At 38.2% G+C, this 16768-nt stretch overlaps 3 protein-coding genes across 4 annotated transcripts; 1 reads left to right on the top strand and 2 right to left on the bottom strand.

Annotated features, from left to right (window-relative positions):
- Positions 1 to 9712: 9712 nt before the first annotated feature.
- Positions 9713 to 10489, top strand: LOC124349593 (bis(5'-nucleosyl)-tetraphosphatase [asymmetrical]-like). Its single transcript, XM_046800335.1, has 2 exons — positions 9713 to 9905; positions 9968 to 10489. Exons 1-2 carry the CDS (start codon positions 9794 to 9796, stop codon positions 10288 to 10290), a joined length of 435 nt encoding a protein of 144 aa, XP_046656291.1. The 5' UTR covers positions 9713 to 9793; the 3' UTR covers positions 10291 to 10489.
- On the bottom strand, positions 10321 to 11458 carry LOC124349349 (receptor expression-enhancing protein 6-like). The gene is made up of 4 exons (XM_046799840.1): positions 11084 to 11458; positions 10780 to 11012; positions 10529 to 10721; positions 10321 to 10462 (listed from the first exon to the last, which is right to left on the bottom strand). The coding sequence occupies exons 1-4, from the start codon at positions 11208 to 11210 to the stop codon at positions 10422 to 10424; spliced, it is 594 nt and encodes a 197-aa protein (XP_046655796.1). The 5' UTR covers positions 11211 to 11458; the 3' UTR covers positions 10321 to 10421.
- A 909-nt stretch (positions 11459 to 12367) lies between these two features.
- Positions 12368 to 13874, bottom strand: LOC124349401 (receptor expression-enhancing protein 5-like). 2 transcript variants are annotated; one of them, XM_046799981.1, is made up of 5 exons: positions 13659 to 13874; positions 13172 to 13321; positions 12867 to 13099; positions 12628 to 12796; positions 12368 to 12570 (listed from the first exon to the last, which is right to left on the bottom strand). In XM_046799981.1, exons 2-5 carry the CDS (start codon positions 13296 to 13298, stop codon positions 12533 to 12535), a joined length of 567 nt encoding a protein of 188 aa, XP_046655937.1. In that variant the 5' UTR covers positions 13299 to 13321; positions 13659 to 13874; the 3' UTR covers positions 12368 to 12532. The 2 variants fall into 2 exon arrangements, with proteins under 2 accessions (XP_046655937.1, XP_046655928.1); XM_046799972.1 differs by having other exon boundaries at positions 13172 to 13318; positions 13659 to 13872.
- Positions 13875 to 16768: the final 2894 nt, after the last annotated feature.

Raw genomic sequence — 16768 nt, 5'->3', positions numbered from 1 at the left:
TTGGTAACATGGTCACTTCTGCAGATTGGTGATATTGGACGATTTGGTTCAGTGACATGACAAGTGAACTTACACATGAAACCACCGATCGATCAGTTATCCTAAGTTCTCTAGAAGATGGAATGAGAGATGAATCCTTATAAAGGATGAAAAGAATAAGTTTCAGCAATTACTTTAATATAGCTAGTTTTGGTTGTTACCTGTATTACAGCAGTGATGGCACATTCAGTAGAATAGAATGATTTTGAACTAACACTGTAGGCTTTTGTACCTGTCGATTCACCACTCAAAACAATTAAATAATATTAAAGAATGCAAGCAGGAATAACCATTTATATAATGGCGCAACAAGTGAGGAAAGACCACAATAACCAATTATATATTCTGGAACACCAACTCGGCAAGATATGAAATACTGTCGTGTCAAACTTTTAATGAAAATACAACCCCGCCCCCCCCCCCCCCCCCCAAGTCAAGTGAATATCACACGTAGATTTATGAAAACAATCTAATTAACCGAAAGTAGATAACAAAGCCATCACCGGAAATTTAAAAAGTGGACTTTGTTGGTGGAACTGACTATTTTCACAGCTGAATATCATGAAGAACAGATACATATACAGACAATATCTGTACTTCATGTGAATATCATCAAAGGCTAGATGATAAAGCCATTTAGCGTTCGAAATAATAAACGTCGAAGAAATTTTCAGCTACCTGTGCTAACTGCCTGTCAACCGTGTGCGCAAGAAACGGATGGCCGTCTTTCAGTTCAAATTTCAGACACTGAAATCGCAAGTTGAAATATCCTGTGTTGTTTCGACCACGTTAAAGAGGGCACCCATCATGAATGAACCTGGAATCAAACAGGTAATAGAGAAATAAAAGAGAACTTGGGTGAAGGTTCACCAAACTATCATTCAATTCATGAAACTAAAGAACGCGATACCGATATCAGAACGAACATGGGTCATAGCATAGCTCCTTCAGAAATCCGTAGACGAGTTGGAGATGATTCCGTAATTCTTCCAGCGTGAACCGAACTTTGCCAATTCTTGTAAGATATAGCGGGTAGCGGCACAGTCTCTGTCTTAGCCGTTCTTATTTCACCCAGCTGCTTTTTCTTTAAGCACACCTTTCACCATTTCATCATTAGGCAGCATCTCCATCTCCAACAGCCTGAACATCAATGGCCATCAAAACCTAAAGAGAAAAGATTTATCACAAATAAGGCAAAGTACAGATGACACAATTGAAGTTAAAAGTTATACCTGGTATAACAAAGTTGTATACCAAGTTATACTGGTATGCACTAATATAACCACTAATGTGTGCACAGACATGTGATCACATCATTATCATAATGTAAGTAAGTTCTCAATCCTCCTGACCATCTGGGCCTGATATCATTGCCTGTTGATTGTCATTCAGCAGAAGGATGAGTAAATCTGAGATGATGAAACCTACAAAAAAGATACGTAATATGCAAGTAAAGAAATAATAAAGGCAGGATATTAATGAAAGAGTAATAACGATAAATGCAGTGAATAAAAACCTCTTGAGATTAAGTAACTGTAGTATGCAGCATTCTTTGAGAAGTAACAGGTTCACATCCTGTTTCAATATAATTGTAAACATGGGGATGTGAACATGCAATGCATTTGATATTCATTGGCTCTTGCTATGATCTGTTTGATGGATATTTTTGTTGATTAATTGATAAATGAAACAATATTGATATGACTAACACATTTAAATGAAGTAGTGGATGTGTACAGGAATAAGCTAGGGATTCAATATAAAGGTTGTAGCATAGACCACCTTGTAGTCTATGGTTGCAGTAGTGCAACTTTGTACTATCACTCTTCAGTTTCCTCATTAGCATGGTAAAAGAAATTTGGTTCCAAAAACAACAAAATTTAGTCTTGAAAAAAATGATGTTTATCTGGGTCTTCTCTATACTTTACAAAATCTGAATCACAAATACTTCATAAACCGTCAAAGAAGATCAAAGGTTCAAATCAACCTCAAGTTTCTGTTCATCAGTTATCATCAGCAGAGCTCATTACCTAGTCACCAACAGTCGAAAGTCCTGACCGACACCACACCACCAACATCCTATTAGCAACTGCCAATCAACAGTCGAAAGTCCTGACCGACACCACACCACCAAGGAGTAAAGGAGTTGGCACTCCATACCTAGACAGGGATGCCATGCTCGGTCCGCTTGGCCAAAAAACGCCCAAAAAATTATATGAGAAACACCTCCTTTTTCAAGGCTTTAGAGCTGAACGCCAGATCCCTCGCCATCTGGTGGGATAGCTAATGGCAATATGACGTTAGTGAACAATCGATTTCGTAAATCCCGGTTATATGTGGCAACACAGATGCCAAACCTAAATATGTGTAATCTTCATTAATATTGCCATTGGCTATCCCACCAGATGGCGAGGGATCTGGCGTTCAGCTCTAAAGCCTTGAGAAAGGGTTTTTTTTATTCAATTTTTGGGGCGTTTTTCGGCCAAGCGGACCGAGCATGGCATCCTCGTATTCCCATAAGGCTGTACAAGAGTGCCAACTCCTTTACTCCTTGACACCACCAACATCCTATTAGCAACTGCCAATCAACTTCCAACTGGCGAAGACTATGGTATGGAACGCCGTTTGAAGCAGCGAAAACAGACACCCCTTTTTTCTTTCGCACCCCTCTTTGTCTCGTTGTCTGCTTTAGTCGTCTGCTAACCGTTGCCAGGTAATCCTCCCGCAGCGTTTATTTTTTTGAATTCAAGTTATTAAATCCACTTTAAAATTAGATATTTATTACTTCTATTTAATTTTAATATTTTTTCGCATTTCTTAGTATCTCCCTTTTACTTAATTTTCATATATTTGTGAACAAAACAACACCAGCCCACACTAGGCTGTTTCATTTTACACTTTTTTTTGAATTTTGCGGGGGACGTTTAATATATCTTGCGCCTAGGTTAAAAAATACATTCCGTGAAAAAAATTAAAAAAAAAAAAATTTTTTTGCACCCGCGCCGACGAAAAAACTGAAAAAACTGACCAAAATTTGTCTTTTTTTTTAAATATCTCGGGTTCAGTCAAATATTTTCAACCCGACGTTTAATACGTGATTAATTATCATGTTATGAATAGGGGTATAAAAGTTCGCCCAAAAATAATGACATTGAAGACTTGCGCCGTGAAAATAATTATTTGTTTTTGTATTTAACTGCAGTGCAGGAGGTACATTTTTATGTTTTACCTAGACTAGACTTACTATTGACATCAAATTTTTTTCTATATTCCTCTACTACCTGTAAAAGAAACTCCTGCTCCTCCACATTAGTAGTTGCATCCTTGAAATCGGTTATCATTTTTATCGCTCTTTCAGCGCAGTCATTTACCACCTCGAATGCGCTCACGATTTCTTTTAATTTGCGGTATCCGCTCATTTTTCCCCAATAAACTACTGGTACTTGCATCCAGTCAAGCATCTCACCGTCAATGTTGAGAAGATTAAAGAGAAGCCAACTTTTGGCACCAACAAATAAACTTAGTTGGTTTGGGTAATCAATCTCATCAGGGTTAATTAATGGGAATTTCGGTTTTCCCGGAGGAAAATCTTTGGAACGATTGAAAGTGAGCAGTTGTTTGACCATACTTTCCCTCAATGCATTCGGAAGACTTTCATCAAAAAAACTGAATACAACTAACTCCTCCGTAAGGTACCATAAGTGGTTACAAATAGATTTGATTGCGACATTTCCCACTGTTTCATCTTTTTGTTTAAACCAAATCATCTGTGAAAGATACCTCAGGTCTACTGCGGGAGCCAACGATGCAAGTCTTGATTGGATAAATGGACGAGTATGGAAAAGTGCAATGAAATTCGCCATTTTATGGACATTGCGTGTTTCTTCTTCTGTCATTTCAAAACGTTCCGACATCAGCTGGATTTTTATAAAATATATTGCATACGCCATGAATCTTGCGTGATGATGCGCACCTAAGATGATTATTTAATTATTTTACAAATCCTATTATGTTGTTTTCGTTTAATGCTACCTGGTTTTCGTATGCTAAATGGGAATACCGAACCTCCGAGAAAAAGAACTGTTAACTGGAGTAACTCGAGGTAATCTGATCGAGGGAATGTATCATTTTCTATTAATTCACTGCCCCATTTAATCACTTCATCGGCAAGTTGTTGCATTTCGCTGTCGCCTTCCGAATCAAAAAGAATCAAGTCCTGATGATAACGCAATGCGTGTTAATTGAAAGTTATAGCGAAGACGAGGTTATTTAATTCATTCACCTGTATATCTTGGTTCAATTCAGGAAAATCCTTTTGAAACCGCTTGAAGATAGATTCAGACGGGGTGTTACGTTTTCCGCATATTGATTCTGCTACGTGTTGTATATGAATTTCAAATACATGATGGCGACAAGCGAACCACAACACCGCATGACCTAAAGTTCTCTCAATGTACGTTGCAGCTCCTTGGAAGCGCCCAGTATTACTACTGGTAGTGTCAAACACAAGAGCAATCAGTTCTTTAAACACACCCCATTTTCCCAGCAATCTAACTACAGCATCGTGCTGCTGCCTACCAGTTGAATTTGTTATATTTGGAACTCCAAGGAGTTTAGGACTTTCAAGTTGCGGGAATCCACTAATCAAAATCGCAATTCTATCATCTTGTAATCCACTTAGATACCTGATTCAAAAGTAAAACATAAGAGTATTGTTAGGATCCATCTGTGCAATTTTTATAGATAAAAATTTTATACGAACTTGATTAATTTGGAATCCCAATGTGCTACGACAAATTTAGGCTTTTCAAATTGTTCAGTTATCCGTGAACATATTTCACGCCTGTTTGCTCTTCTTTGGCGGGACGCACTTGCCACAGATAGAGTTACTTGTTGAAGATCTCCACCTCCAGCTGTAATAGTTGAAGCGACGATAGCGACGTGATCTCTAACACTTAGATTTCGAGCATCAGCTGCTTGACCGGTTGCTTTCAACAATGACTTTGCGGGAAGTTCAAGAGTAACGGAATCAGGTCGTGGAGTACGAGATAGATCAATAAATGTTTCTCCTGATGAAGAGGACTCTACAATTTCAGATTCCTCACTTAAAGACGATGATACATTGGCTGTCTCTACATTAGTCGGAGTCGAAGAATTCTTTCGCTTTCTAGAAGCTCTTTTAATATCTCTTTCGTCTACTCTGTCCATGAATCCCCGTTGTGGAACTTCTCTTTGTGCGAGTAAAAATTTGAAATCAACTGCAGCGTTTGGGTTGTGAGAAGCTTTTAACTTTTCTTCGACATCTTTCGGAGACAAATCCAATAATTCGTTGAGACTCGTTTTAAACGAAACAATTTTATCTTGGGCGAAATCTTTTGTTCTGTTTTCTACTGGTATCTTTAAAATTGCTTTCCAACTGTGGTGTAAATTTTAAATGTCATTCACACAGGTATTATCCGCCTTAATTGGGATACCAGCTCTTTCCCAAACAACTTTAAGTTCTGCAAAGATTTCACGAAAAATATCAATATGCTGACCTTTTTTCTCGTCCTGAATAGGCCTACACATGAAGCGAGCCAAAACAACGCCTTTTGTAGGCAACTTTGAAGCAGTAGCTAAACTTGTACGATGACTATAACCAATTAGCCAATCCTTGTTTCTTAATGAAGAAGCCATGATAACCAACTGACGTAAAAAAACAATCTCAGCTTTGACAATACTTTCATATGTTCTATAGCGCTTAGGTGCCAGATGTCATTTTTTTCACGGCGCAAGTCTTCAATGTCATTATTTTTGGGCGAACTTTTATACCCCTATTCATAACATGATAATTAATCACGTATTAAACGTCGGTTTGAAAATATAGGCAAGAATGAGTGAGTACGACTTACTTATTTCATAAATGGTGTGAGAAGGAACACCAGCATTGAACTGCCTTTCGCAAAGCAAAACAAATTTCTTATGTTCTTCTTCATTGTCGATAAGGCGTTCAACAAAATCCAGCTGAAGTGGCATGTTTAGCAATGTTCCACACGTGGGTAACTTGATCACCATACGAACTAAAGTATCTTTCTTCCAGCTCATTTTACTTCTAGGATAGGAAGACTTCGTAGTCCTAATTGAAAATTAATGATTCCAATTCACATGACATTTACAAAAATAAAATGAAATCAAAGTTTTACGCAATTAAAACTGCATGCTCCTTCTGATAATTACAATGAGCACGTGAATGGCTCGGTGAATGGCTTCCGACTGTTGTGAGCCCTGAGCAGTCAGCTGTGTGGGCTGGTGTTGTTTTGTTCACAAATATATGAAAATTAAGTAAAAGGGAGATACTAAGAAATGCGAAAAAATATTAAAATTAAATAGAAGTAATAAATATCTAATTTTAAAGTGGATTTAATAACTTGAATTCAAAAAAATAAACGCTGCGGGAGGATTACCTGGCAACGGTTAGCAGACGACTAAAGCAGACAACGAGACAAAGAGTGGTGCGAAAGAAAAAAGGGGTGTCTGTTTTCGCTGCTACAAACGGCGTTCCATAGGTCTCTCCATGCCCATGGAAGAACTAGCAGCTGCTAGCAGTGTCAGCAGCTTCACATGCTTAAACACGCTCTGTTGCTATGCCGTATTGCGGAATGCGGATTTATTCCGCATATGCAACAGATAGATATCATTAGACGTCGCCTCGTGGCGCCACCGTCCTGACCAGTTGAATAAAACTAAATTTTCTGTTCATTATTCAGATTTGGTTTTCAAATTCAAATGCGACAACTTTTTGATTTTTATTTTTGAGTTTACTTTCAAAATTATTTTGATTTTTGAAATTAATTTCGAGATTTGTTTCAATATTAATTAATTTTTTAACTTCGTTTTTAATTTGCAAAGCGTTTTTCAAATTGATTTTCAATTTCAAATTGTAAATCGATTTTTAGAAAAAAAATTCAAAAAAAATGATCATTTGGTACCCCATAGAAGACTATGGGGTGCGAAATGAACACTTTTTCCAAAAAAAATGTTCAAAAATCGATTACCATATTTGATTTGAAAACAAATTGATAATCGATTTGAATATTGAAACCAAGTTGAAAATAAATTCAAAAATTGAAAATGTTTTGAAATTGATTTTATAAATTGAAAATGATTTTGAAAAATGAAAATGAACTTGAAAAATGAAAATTAATTTGAAAAACTAAAATTATTTCGAAAAATGAAAACGAATTTGAAAAATGAAAATGAACTTGAAAAATGAAAATGAACTTGAATATCCATACAATTTCGGGAGTGCGATATGACACCACCCTACTCTATCCCCAGCTCTCTCCATAGCCATCTCCTATAGCCACCCCGAGACAACCGACTAGCCATTGATGGCTATGTCGCTGATTCCAGCCAGCTAGGCCGTCAGCGATACTGTCAGCCCTTGCCGGGCGGTGCTGGCCACCGCTGCCGCCACAACGGCCGCCGCTGAAGTCTCTCTCGACCGCAGGCCGAGTATTCTACACAAAAATAGATTACACGATCCAACGTGAAAAGTTTCATGTTCCTGCAGTAAATGACACACAGCCTACCCAGCAACGATGAAGACGGAACGGCCGAATGGGTGGCTTTCACCTGAGAAAAGTTCCAGTCACGCCTCGGTATGACGTTCTCGCGAAGTTCTCGTCATTCCACTAACTGCCAACTGCCCGGAAAGAAGTGTTCTGGTACGTTTCGCTGGATAGGCCTATGCGTCCTGTACTGCTGCGATACTCTGCCGTTCAATCCGACGAGAAGAAGAAGGCGGACACGCCTTCTTGCTGACGTGGATCCTCATGTTGGTGCTGGCCCTGCTGGAAATTATCCGCTATCTAAGCGGATTGGGGAGCTGGACTTCTCTATTGTCTCTACGTCTTTGCCATGTGGTCCACTTGCGCCGGAAGTGTTACCTACCCGATACTCTACGGCATTTATATAAAATTGGGCCATTTCAAGGAAGAGTTCATTGGAAGGATGGCTCTGTCTCAGCTGCAGCGACGGATTGAACACCAAAAATTGGCGCAACGTCTATCTTTTCTACCATCATGGAGGCAGCGGACATGGCGGTGGAGGCCAAAGAAGGGGATCCAAATGGTCATGTTGCCCATGTCCGTTTCAACAGAAAAGCTTTTTTTTTCATTTCCGGCCTCAAATAAAAGTAGTCGTATAGGAACATGAAACTTTTCACGTTGGATCGTGTAATCTATTTTTGTGTAGAATACTCGGCCTGCGGTCGAGAGAGACTTCAGCGGCGGCCGTTGTGGCGGCAGCGGTGGCCAGCACCGCCCGGCAAGGGCTGACAGTATCGCTGACGGCCTAGGTGGCTGGAATCAGCGACATAGCCATCAATGGCTAGTCGGTTGTCTCGGGGTGGCTATAGGAGATGGCTATGGAGAGAGCTGGGGATAGAGTAGGGTGGTGTCATATCGCACTCCCGAAATTGTATGGATATTCAAGTTCATTTTCATTTTTCAAGTTCATTTTCATTTTTCAAATTCGTTTTCATTTTTCGAAATAATTTTAGTTTTTCAAATTAATTTTCATTTTTCAAGTTCATTTTCATTTTTCAAAATCATTTTCAATTTATGAAATCAATTTCAAAACATTTACAATTTTTGAATTTATTTTCAACTTGGTTTCAATATTCAAATCGAGTATCAATTTGTTTTTAAATCAAATTTAGTAATCGATTTTTGAAAAAAAATTTTGGAAAAAGTGTTCGTTTCGCACCCCATAGAAGACCGCGAAGTCAACTGTAATCTGTAAGTCTGTAAAGTACTAGAATAGAAGCTAGGCGAACATTCCAATTTCCAAATGCCACGCGGTACGCGGCGCCGCGGCGGCCACAACGACAAGCCAAAGCCAGGCCAAGCATGATTCGATAAAGCAGTACCAAATTCCTCTACTAGGTGACTGATAAAGAATAATGATTGGCGCTTTTTCTAAAAATGGTGCTTCCGTTACAAATATTATCATTAACGAAAAAAGTAATTGAATCGAATAAATCATTAATTGCAGGTATGTAACTTAAATTATAAAAAGTCACGTCATAATCAAGGTCACGGTTGCTATGGCAACGGTCTCTTAGAGCAGACGCTTAGAGGCAATTCAGCGAGCAGTGCATGAGAGTCTTCTATCATAGCCTACTCTATATAGGAAGCCCAACGGTTTGGGCTTTTTTTGGAAGCCAATTTGGGTTCCCTTCCTCTTATTTGGCTCCGCCCTAAGTGGACCCACGGGAGCCAATTTATCGTCTAGTGGCGATATTTGAAAACACGGATTTGTTTACGTTTCTATCAATATGATTTCATTCGCGAAGGAATGGAATCAGATCACGTGTTAAATGGCTACGAAGGGTCATTCACTAAACAATAATGTCCACCGTTCCATGTAACATTGTCATGAAATCCCTCACGGCAACATATTAATGGTGCGTTCATAAATTACAGGGTAATCCCCCCAAACCATAACATTCGAAATTTCGGAGGGCGTGTCATTATTTCGCTCACCAGATGGCCCCCCTGGGTCCACTTGGAAGATGCAAAATCGGAGGAAAGGTGAGCAAAGTAGGCTTCACTTTTCCAACACGCGAGAGATATCCTTCCTTTCGGCTTCCTATATAGAGTAGGCTATGCTTCTATAAGCTAAGAGCAAGAGTATCGAAGTAAGCGAGGTGTCTATTTTGAATATTCATTCATGCTATTAAATATTAAGGAGAAAACTTCTGGTCAAAATTATGAGTAACTTACGAGCTGCTGGTCTCATAGTATTCCGAATTGTTTCGTTAGAAGTTGAGTACTTGTTAATGCAGACGTCGTATGGCCATCACCATTGGACACCACCAAAAGGTTTTTTTTTTTATTTTCCCTAATCATCATGTGTCATGTCATAAGTGTATTGAAATTTACAGGACATGTCGATCCTGGTGAAAGTGACATGGAAACGGCTATGAGAGAAACAGAAGAAGAAGCTGGATTAACAGTGAATCACCTACAAGTCATAACAGATTTTCGTAAGGAACTTCACTATGAAGTCAAGCGGAAACCCAAAATTGTTGTATACTGGCTAGCAAAACTTGTAGACCCTCTTGCAGCTGTTCAACTCTCAGAAGAACACAAGGATTTCAGATGGGTAAAACTAGAGGAAGCCTGCCAGTTGGCTGAATATGCAGATCTACAATCTGTTCTAAGAGATTGTGAAGCATATCTCAAGAATGATACCAGTGTTGTGTAAAAGATTACCATTGTATTTATTTTTATAGTTCATGTTTCTTCATTTCAAGGAAAATGTTATAAAAATGAATGTATGGTAGAAGTAACTGTAAGAAGTATGGTTGACCAATGCATGTGCATCTGTTAAATCTTCTAAAGATAATTCTCGTTCAAGCTGTCACTCAAGGATTTAGCTGTAAATATAAAGAGGGTTAAATTTCCTTTTTTAAAATTATGTTACTTATGTCGAGATTGTATACCACCAGCGGCCAATTTTGGTTGTACCGTAGAGATAAATTTTGTTGTTGCCTGGCCGATTTCTGATTCGACCATCGTAGCAACCTGTTCAATTTCAGACTCATAATTTAAGAAAATAGGTCGAATGATGTTCCGGTAGATTAGGGTGGCACCATTCCAAGAGACCGGAGCAAAGCAAAATATCAGGAAAACGCACTAAAAAAAATCAAATTTGATAACTGAATTGCATTTAATTATTTGCATTGTGTTTCACCTTTCCTAGCCAATACAATGGAAACCAAGAGAGAAGAATGTCGGAAAAGAATTCGACCATGCCGAAGCAAGCATAGACGACCCAGTAAGTAAGCCATTTCGTGTCGTCATCTTTTGAGTTTGTCTCGATTGCTTTAATTGATGCATATGCTGGATAAACAAAACCAATAGTATTGCAGACTAGCTGGGCACCAAACCCCAAAACTAAATAGACTGCCAGAAATCCGATAGCACCTACACATATCCACAAAAAGAAACCAGGAACTCAAAGAATCATACACGCATCGCATTCATTTTAGACTTACCAGGAGCAATATAGATTCGATCCACTCCAACGTTGTCTTCAACAATAGTTAACACGTCATTTATCAGTCCGGGTTCACGTAAAGCTTTTTGAAACCGTTGTACATGTCTTTCCAAAAAACCCACCATTTTTCCGCTCAATCAAAATCTGGCTGAAAGAGAATAAGACGCAAACTCTTAAGCTATTATAGTTAATACCAAAATGCTTTAAACTTTTGTTCGAGAGATTGACTATAATAGAAATGAATAAATAATTCTTGAGAGCAGAGAGCAAAAAATTGTCCTATATTCAGTATATTGATGACCAGTCCACTAATGAACATGGGAACAATTTCTCGTGCCCTACAAACGCGGAATATCAGTAACAAATAGAGTGCAAGCAACAAAGATGTCTTCAAAGTCCAAAACCAATCCAAGTTCAATAGGAAATTATCACTGTTCACTATCGATAACATAGTTATCAGGACGGCGCTCGTTGCTATAGACAGAAGGAATGGGAAGTCGTAAAAATTGATAATAAAAGCCAAACACATTATTTCACCAACGTTTTCAACATTTTTTAAACAGAAATGCCGCTACGTTGAAATAGTCCAAACAGACAATAACAAAAAGATAACTCGACGAGCTTAGAAATTGGACGTGTTTTCATATTTTTTCATTGCAGTTGTAGATAGTGTAAGGACATGGTTGTTTCATTATGATATATAACATACTAGGCTGTTGCGCGAGTTGCTCTAAACAATCTTCTTGACCATGTTCGATGTAGCGATAAAAATATTTAAATTAACTATCGATTTCAGCGATCTAGCGGGAAAATGCAGACGATTTCAATTGTGCACGTCGTACACGTGCGACGTGCTTTTAAAAATTAGAAAAGAAACTTTATTCTTTAGTATTATTGTCACGGTCTTCCACAATCTCGTTAAAAACTACCGATCCGTGATATCTTTTATTTCACTTCATTAGCCAATCGTGTGAAGAAATACGTAAATGTCGAAATTTTTATCGTTTTTGTAGCGGCTGTTCAAACTCCAACTCAAACGTGCCTAAAGCCTTAAACACATGCTTGTTAAAAAATCCCTTATTGCAAAAGACATCTCTTATCAGCAGTTAGTAAATTAAGTTCGAAAACATAAATAAAACAGCAAAAATATTCTTAATATAAAAAAGGAATTTAAATGAAATTTCATTCATGTCATTGATTTATAAATCACACTCTAATTTCGAAAAATATAAGTCAGCCTCATTGGCAGGGATCAATATTTGAATTTAAAAAATCATTGAAATTGTAAGTGACTTGTTTCTGTATTGTAAGTTCAAGTTTACAAAAAGTTATGAAAACGGATTCAATCAATAATTCAGGACAGTCTCGCGTGACTAATTTTGAAAGGAATTACAGAATTTTCAAAATAGATTCAAAGAGAAGAAACACACAGAATGAAAATATTAACTTAATCATCCTTGTTAGCATTCTTAACCAAGTTTTGAGCTGTAAGGGAAAATTATTTCATTAATAATCCTAATCTTCCAAAGATATGTTACTTACTTATATCAAGTCCTTGGGATAACAGTTTAGAGGCAGTGTTTGTAGCTTCGCCAACAATTTTGTCCAATTTAGTGTTGTATTTGAGGTATCTGGGTCTGATCACTCTGTTATAAATCACAGCAGAACCATTCCATGAGATTGGAGCAAAGCACCAGACCAGCAGGATGCACTGTACAAATAATAAATGTAATTGCATTGTGTACACAATATAAAAGTTTGGTTGATTTAAAGAAAGTTACCTTTGCAAGCCAATAAAGGGGAAACCAAGACAAAAGAATATCAGAAAAGAATTCAATAATGCTGAAAAATGCAAAGACTGTCCAATAAGTAAGCCACTTTGTGTCATCATCTTTTTTGTCAGACTCAATGGCTCTCACTGACGCATATGCAGGGTAAACAAATCCAATGGAGTTGCATAGCAACTGAGCACCATAGCCAAAAGTAAGGTAAATTGCGATGACACCAATCATTCCTGTGGACCCAAATATTTATTTTATTTTAATTTCATTATAAATCTTTAGCACAGAAATGTTAAAGAGTTTACCAAGTGCTATGTAAAGTCTCTTTACTCCTGTACGCTGCTCAGCTTTGGCTAGCAAATCGTTTATTACTCCTGGCTCGTTCAATGCTTTTTCAAGACCTGCACGGTACTGCTCCAAGAATGCTGTCATGATGGTAGTTTTGGATTAGTCTGCTTAAAAAAGAAAAATTCAGGTTAGTGTATGTTCAGCCAACTGTGTAAGTATAGCCAATGACATAATGTCTCATGCAATACCAGTGTCAGGTCTATTTCGCAATTCACAGAAATGTGCAGGACTGGTTGGAACTTCATTATGTACACACAAAGAGCTCAGTTCAAATATCTCAACTGCATTATTACATCAAAGGACGAGAAATGCGAGCAGCACTTAAAAAAAACCGGTTTCTAGAAAATATCAAGTTTAAATAATCGACGTAGCAGAACCTGTTTTTCTACAATTCAAAGAACCGGAATTCTACCGATTTTGAATGTGAGCACCTAAATAACTTACGGTTTCAGAAGAAGAAGAGCCGTTGGATAGATGTGTGTGTTACTGGTTCCCTATTGTAGAGAACTAAAAGTAAAAAGGACGCAGCAACGAGCTCACAATGAACCGAGTGGTGGAAAATAAAAGGAGAGAAAAATTTTTGGAGAAAGAAGAAAAAAAGTTGTTTAGTTATTTCCGGGGAGTGGAGTCTCTGTGTGTGTGTAGTACACTCGACAGTCGGCAGGAGGGAGGGAGGCACATCCTCTCGTGTGCCAAATTTAGCAATTTAGCTCAAAAGGGCTCCGTCCCGCTGGAATTCACATGATAATAAATTTTTATATTAATCTATTTCCACTCCCAACAGATTATTTGTGTCACTATCATTTGAATGGATTCCCAGAATTTTTATAAAACTAGATTTTTTAATCATTTTTAATTTAAAATTCGATAAATGTGTTTTTGTAGAGCAGCGTGGGCTCTCTCCCAGGGTGGTGTAATTACCCTAAATTGGGAAAACGAATGGGAGTTTCCAGGTCATTGTTACACTTCCATTGGAAATCAACTTACAGACTGGGAAATGTGTGACAGTAATGGATTGAAAGTAGAGAGACGAGGCCTAGATTTCCCATCTAGACCCAATCGATTCTCATCTAGAGACTACACAAAGGGAATACATTGGTGCCGTCACAGTAACATGTATAACACCATTAATGTTCGTTCGTTGGGCGTTACATTGTCCAAACCTAATCATGTTCAATTCGACTAGGGGTCATTTAGGAAATAAAACTAGGTCAATATAATTAACATCAATGTCACACTGTTACAACAACCGGTAACAACCCAAATTGGAGACACTGAATTTCAAAAAAGACGATCTTTTAGCTGCCCTATAAGAAGGATAGAAGCCCAATGCAGACACTTGTTATCGTGCAACATGTTATTATACGTATTGTAGAGCTATATATTGACCGGCGTGAGATTTACACGAAGTGTAACAGTAGTAGTAATAGGAAATCAATCCGACTTGCAGCTATAGCGAAAGTTAGTTTCCTTCAACATCTCACGTTTCTCTCTCTTGTTCAGATTTCATCTGCTGTTATATCCTGTACGATGGGATATAAATACAGACTCGAATCATTCCAGCAAACGATCGATCGATCAACTTTTGTTGAAAAAAAGCCGGGACTTGACTCGTCTTCGCACCCCTTTGAAGCTATTTTCGTTCCAATCGAGCGGAAGTTTCAAAATTGAAAAAGTTGACGAGAGTTTGAACGCAAAAAAAAAAAAAAATTGATGAAGAAGAAAAAAAAAATCCCATTTCCATCATTTTCTTTTCCGTTTTGCAGCCGGCGTTTTTCAAAAGAGTTGACTAAACTTTAGTGAATAAGTACGGCCTCCGTCGGAAGAAAGGAAAGCGACGACGGATCGAATATTCCGTCCTCTCCGATGATGATTTTTTCTTTTTCATTCCCGCTGTTAGCTATTCTTCCCTATACTCACATAAAGGCCATCAAATAGATGGTAATAAGATCAATCCTTTTCTTTCATGAATACATTTTCCGGCTCTTATTTTAAATAGATTCTTCGATGGGACATGATCAGGTGGCAAGACAATACATCCAGCTAGCTAGCTACTTTACAGTATATAATACTATACTTATGTATATACGCGTTGGACAGTAAAAACTCGTCCGTCTCCCGAGAGAGGCAAAGAAGTTGCTGGTAACACGAGAAAGACATCAAAACGGTAGCCACAGTAAAGCTCTTATATTATCTCTCGACCCCCAAAAGTTGCTGCTGTATTCTTTTTTCCACTGGAGAGAGCGAGTGTGAACGACAGAATTCAGAAGGGAGATCAGAGTCAGAGACCCCCCCAGTCTATATTTATGTATGCACACACACACACACATACCATGTTCTGTATATTTATATATATTCGGTAGCCGAGTTCGTTGAGATGACACCACCCTTTTTAAGGATTGGAGGTCTCTCTGCTGGCGCATGACACGATTTTCTTTTTTACTTGGGAGCACAAATGTATATAATACTATGGTATAGTAGTACTCGTCTTTATTTTTATGTTCTCACGTTTGGTCGCTCATAACGAGATAGAAAATAAAAAGACAAAAACGGGATGCCGTACACTTTCCAACTTAGTATTCTCTCTATAATGATTCCTTACGAGTGCTGCTGTGCGAAAACACTTGTGAAATCAAGTTGATGTTCGTGTCCATGTCAAAGTCTAAACTCTTTTTTTTTTGGGTGTACATTGACGGTCAGAGTTTGTAAGTTGTTTTTAAAAAAGTAAAATAGATTTCTTTTCAATTTTTGTGTGACATGTATCCTGCAGGATTGGTTCACTCGGGGAGTTTTGATCAATAGCCGTAGTCGTTGCGGATCGATATATATACACATGCACAGTGTGCACACGGTAACTGAAGCGACAGCAGCATCCTGTCTGCGTCACCAGCTAGGCTGCTTGGCTGTGCTGCTGCTGCTGGCTGGATGTGATGCTGCTGTGGTCCCCGGAGTGATTACATTGTAACAACTTTGGCCAATGAAAGAAACGAGAAAGAAGACGAATGAATTCTTTATCAAAACGAGAGCTGCTCTATAGACTCTATTATCTTTTTTAGAATCCATTTGCGAGTTCCTACCTTTTCCTATTATCATTTTACCTTTAGACTTTTTTGTGTTCCTTTTGGCCCAGCTGCATCGATCCACCTTTTATATCATATCATCAATCTGGTGAGCACTCAGATGCGAACAGAATCCCAACATTGGGTTATATTCCTTAGCCCACGGATTGTTAGAGATGCTGCTATCTTTGTAACCGACTACTAAGATGTACTACTACCCCGAGATATACTGCGTCACGGGCGAAAAAGTGGAGTGGACTAATAAAACCTGATCATTACATCACCCAATTTCATCGAAATAAAACCTTTTTTTTTTTAATATTTAACCCTCGTATTAAAAATGAAGTGAAAAGAAAAATGAGAAAAGAATTTGATATAGTTTACCGGGGACGCTGGAGAGAAGCGGAATAATCCTGGATACAACATCCGACTCTCGTCTAGAGACTATCTAAGCACTTGACACTAATCCTTGACGGCAGGTCATTAAATATCTTC

Source organism: Daphnia pulicaria, chromosome 1 (genome assembly GCF_021234035.1).
Source record: "Daphnia pulicaria isolate SC F1-1A chromosome 1, SC_F0-13Bv2, whole genome shotgun sequence".
Taxonomy (NCBI): Eukaryota; Metazoa; Arthropoda; class Branchiopoda; order Diplostraca; family Daphniidae; genus Daphnia; species Daphnia pulicaria.
This window is presented reverse-complemented; position numbering and strand designations above follow the sequence as displayed.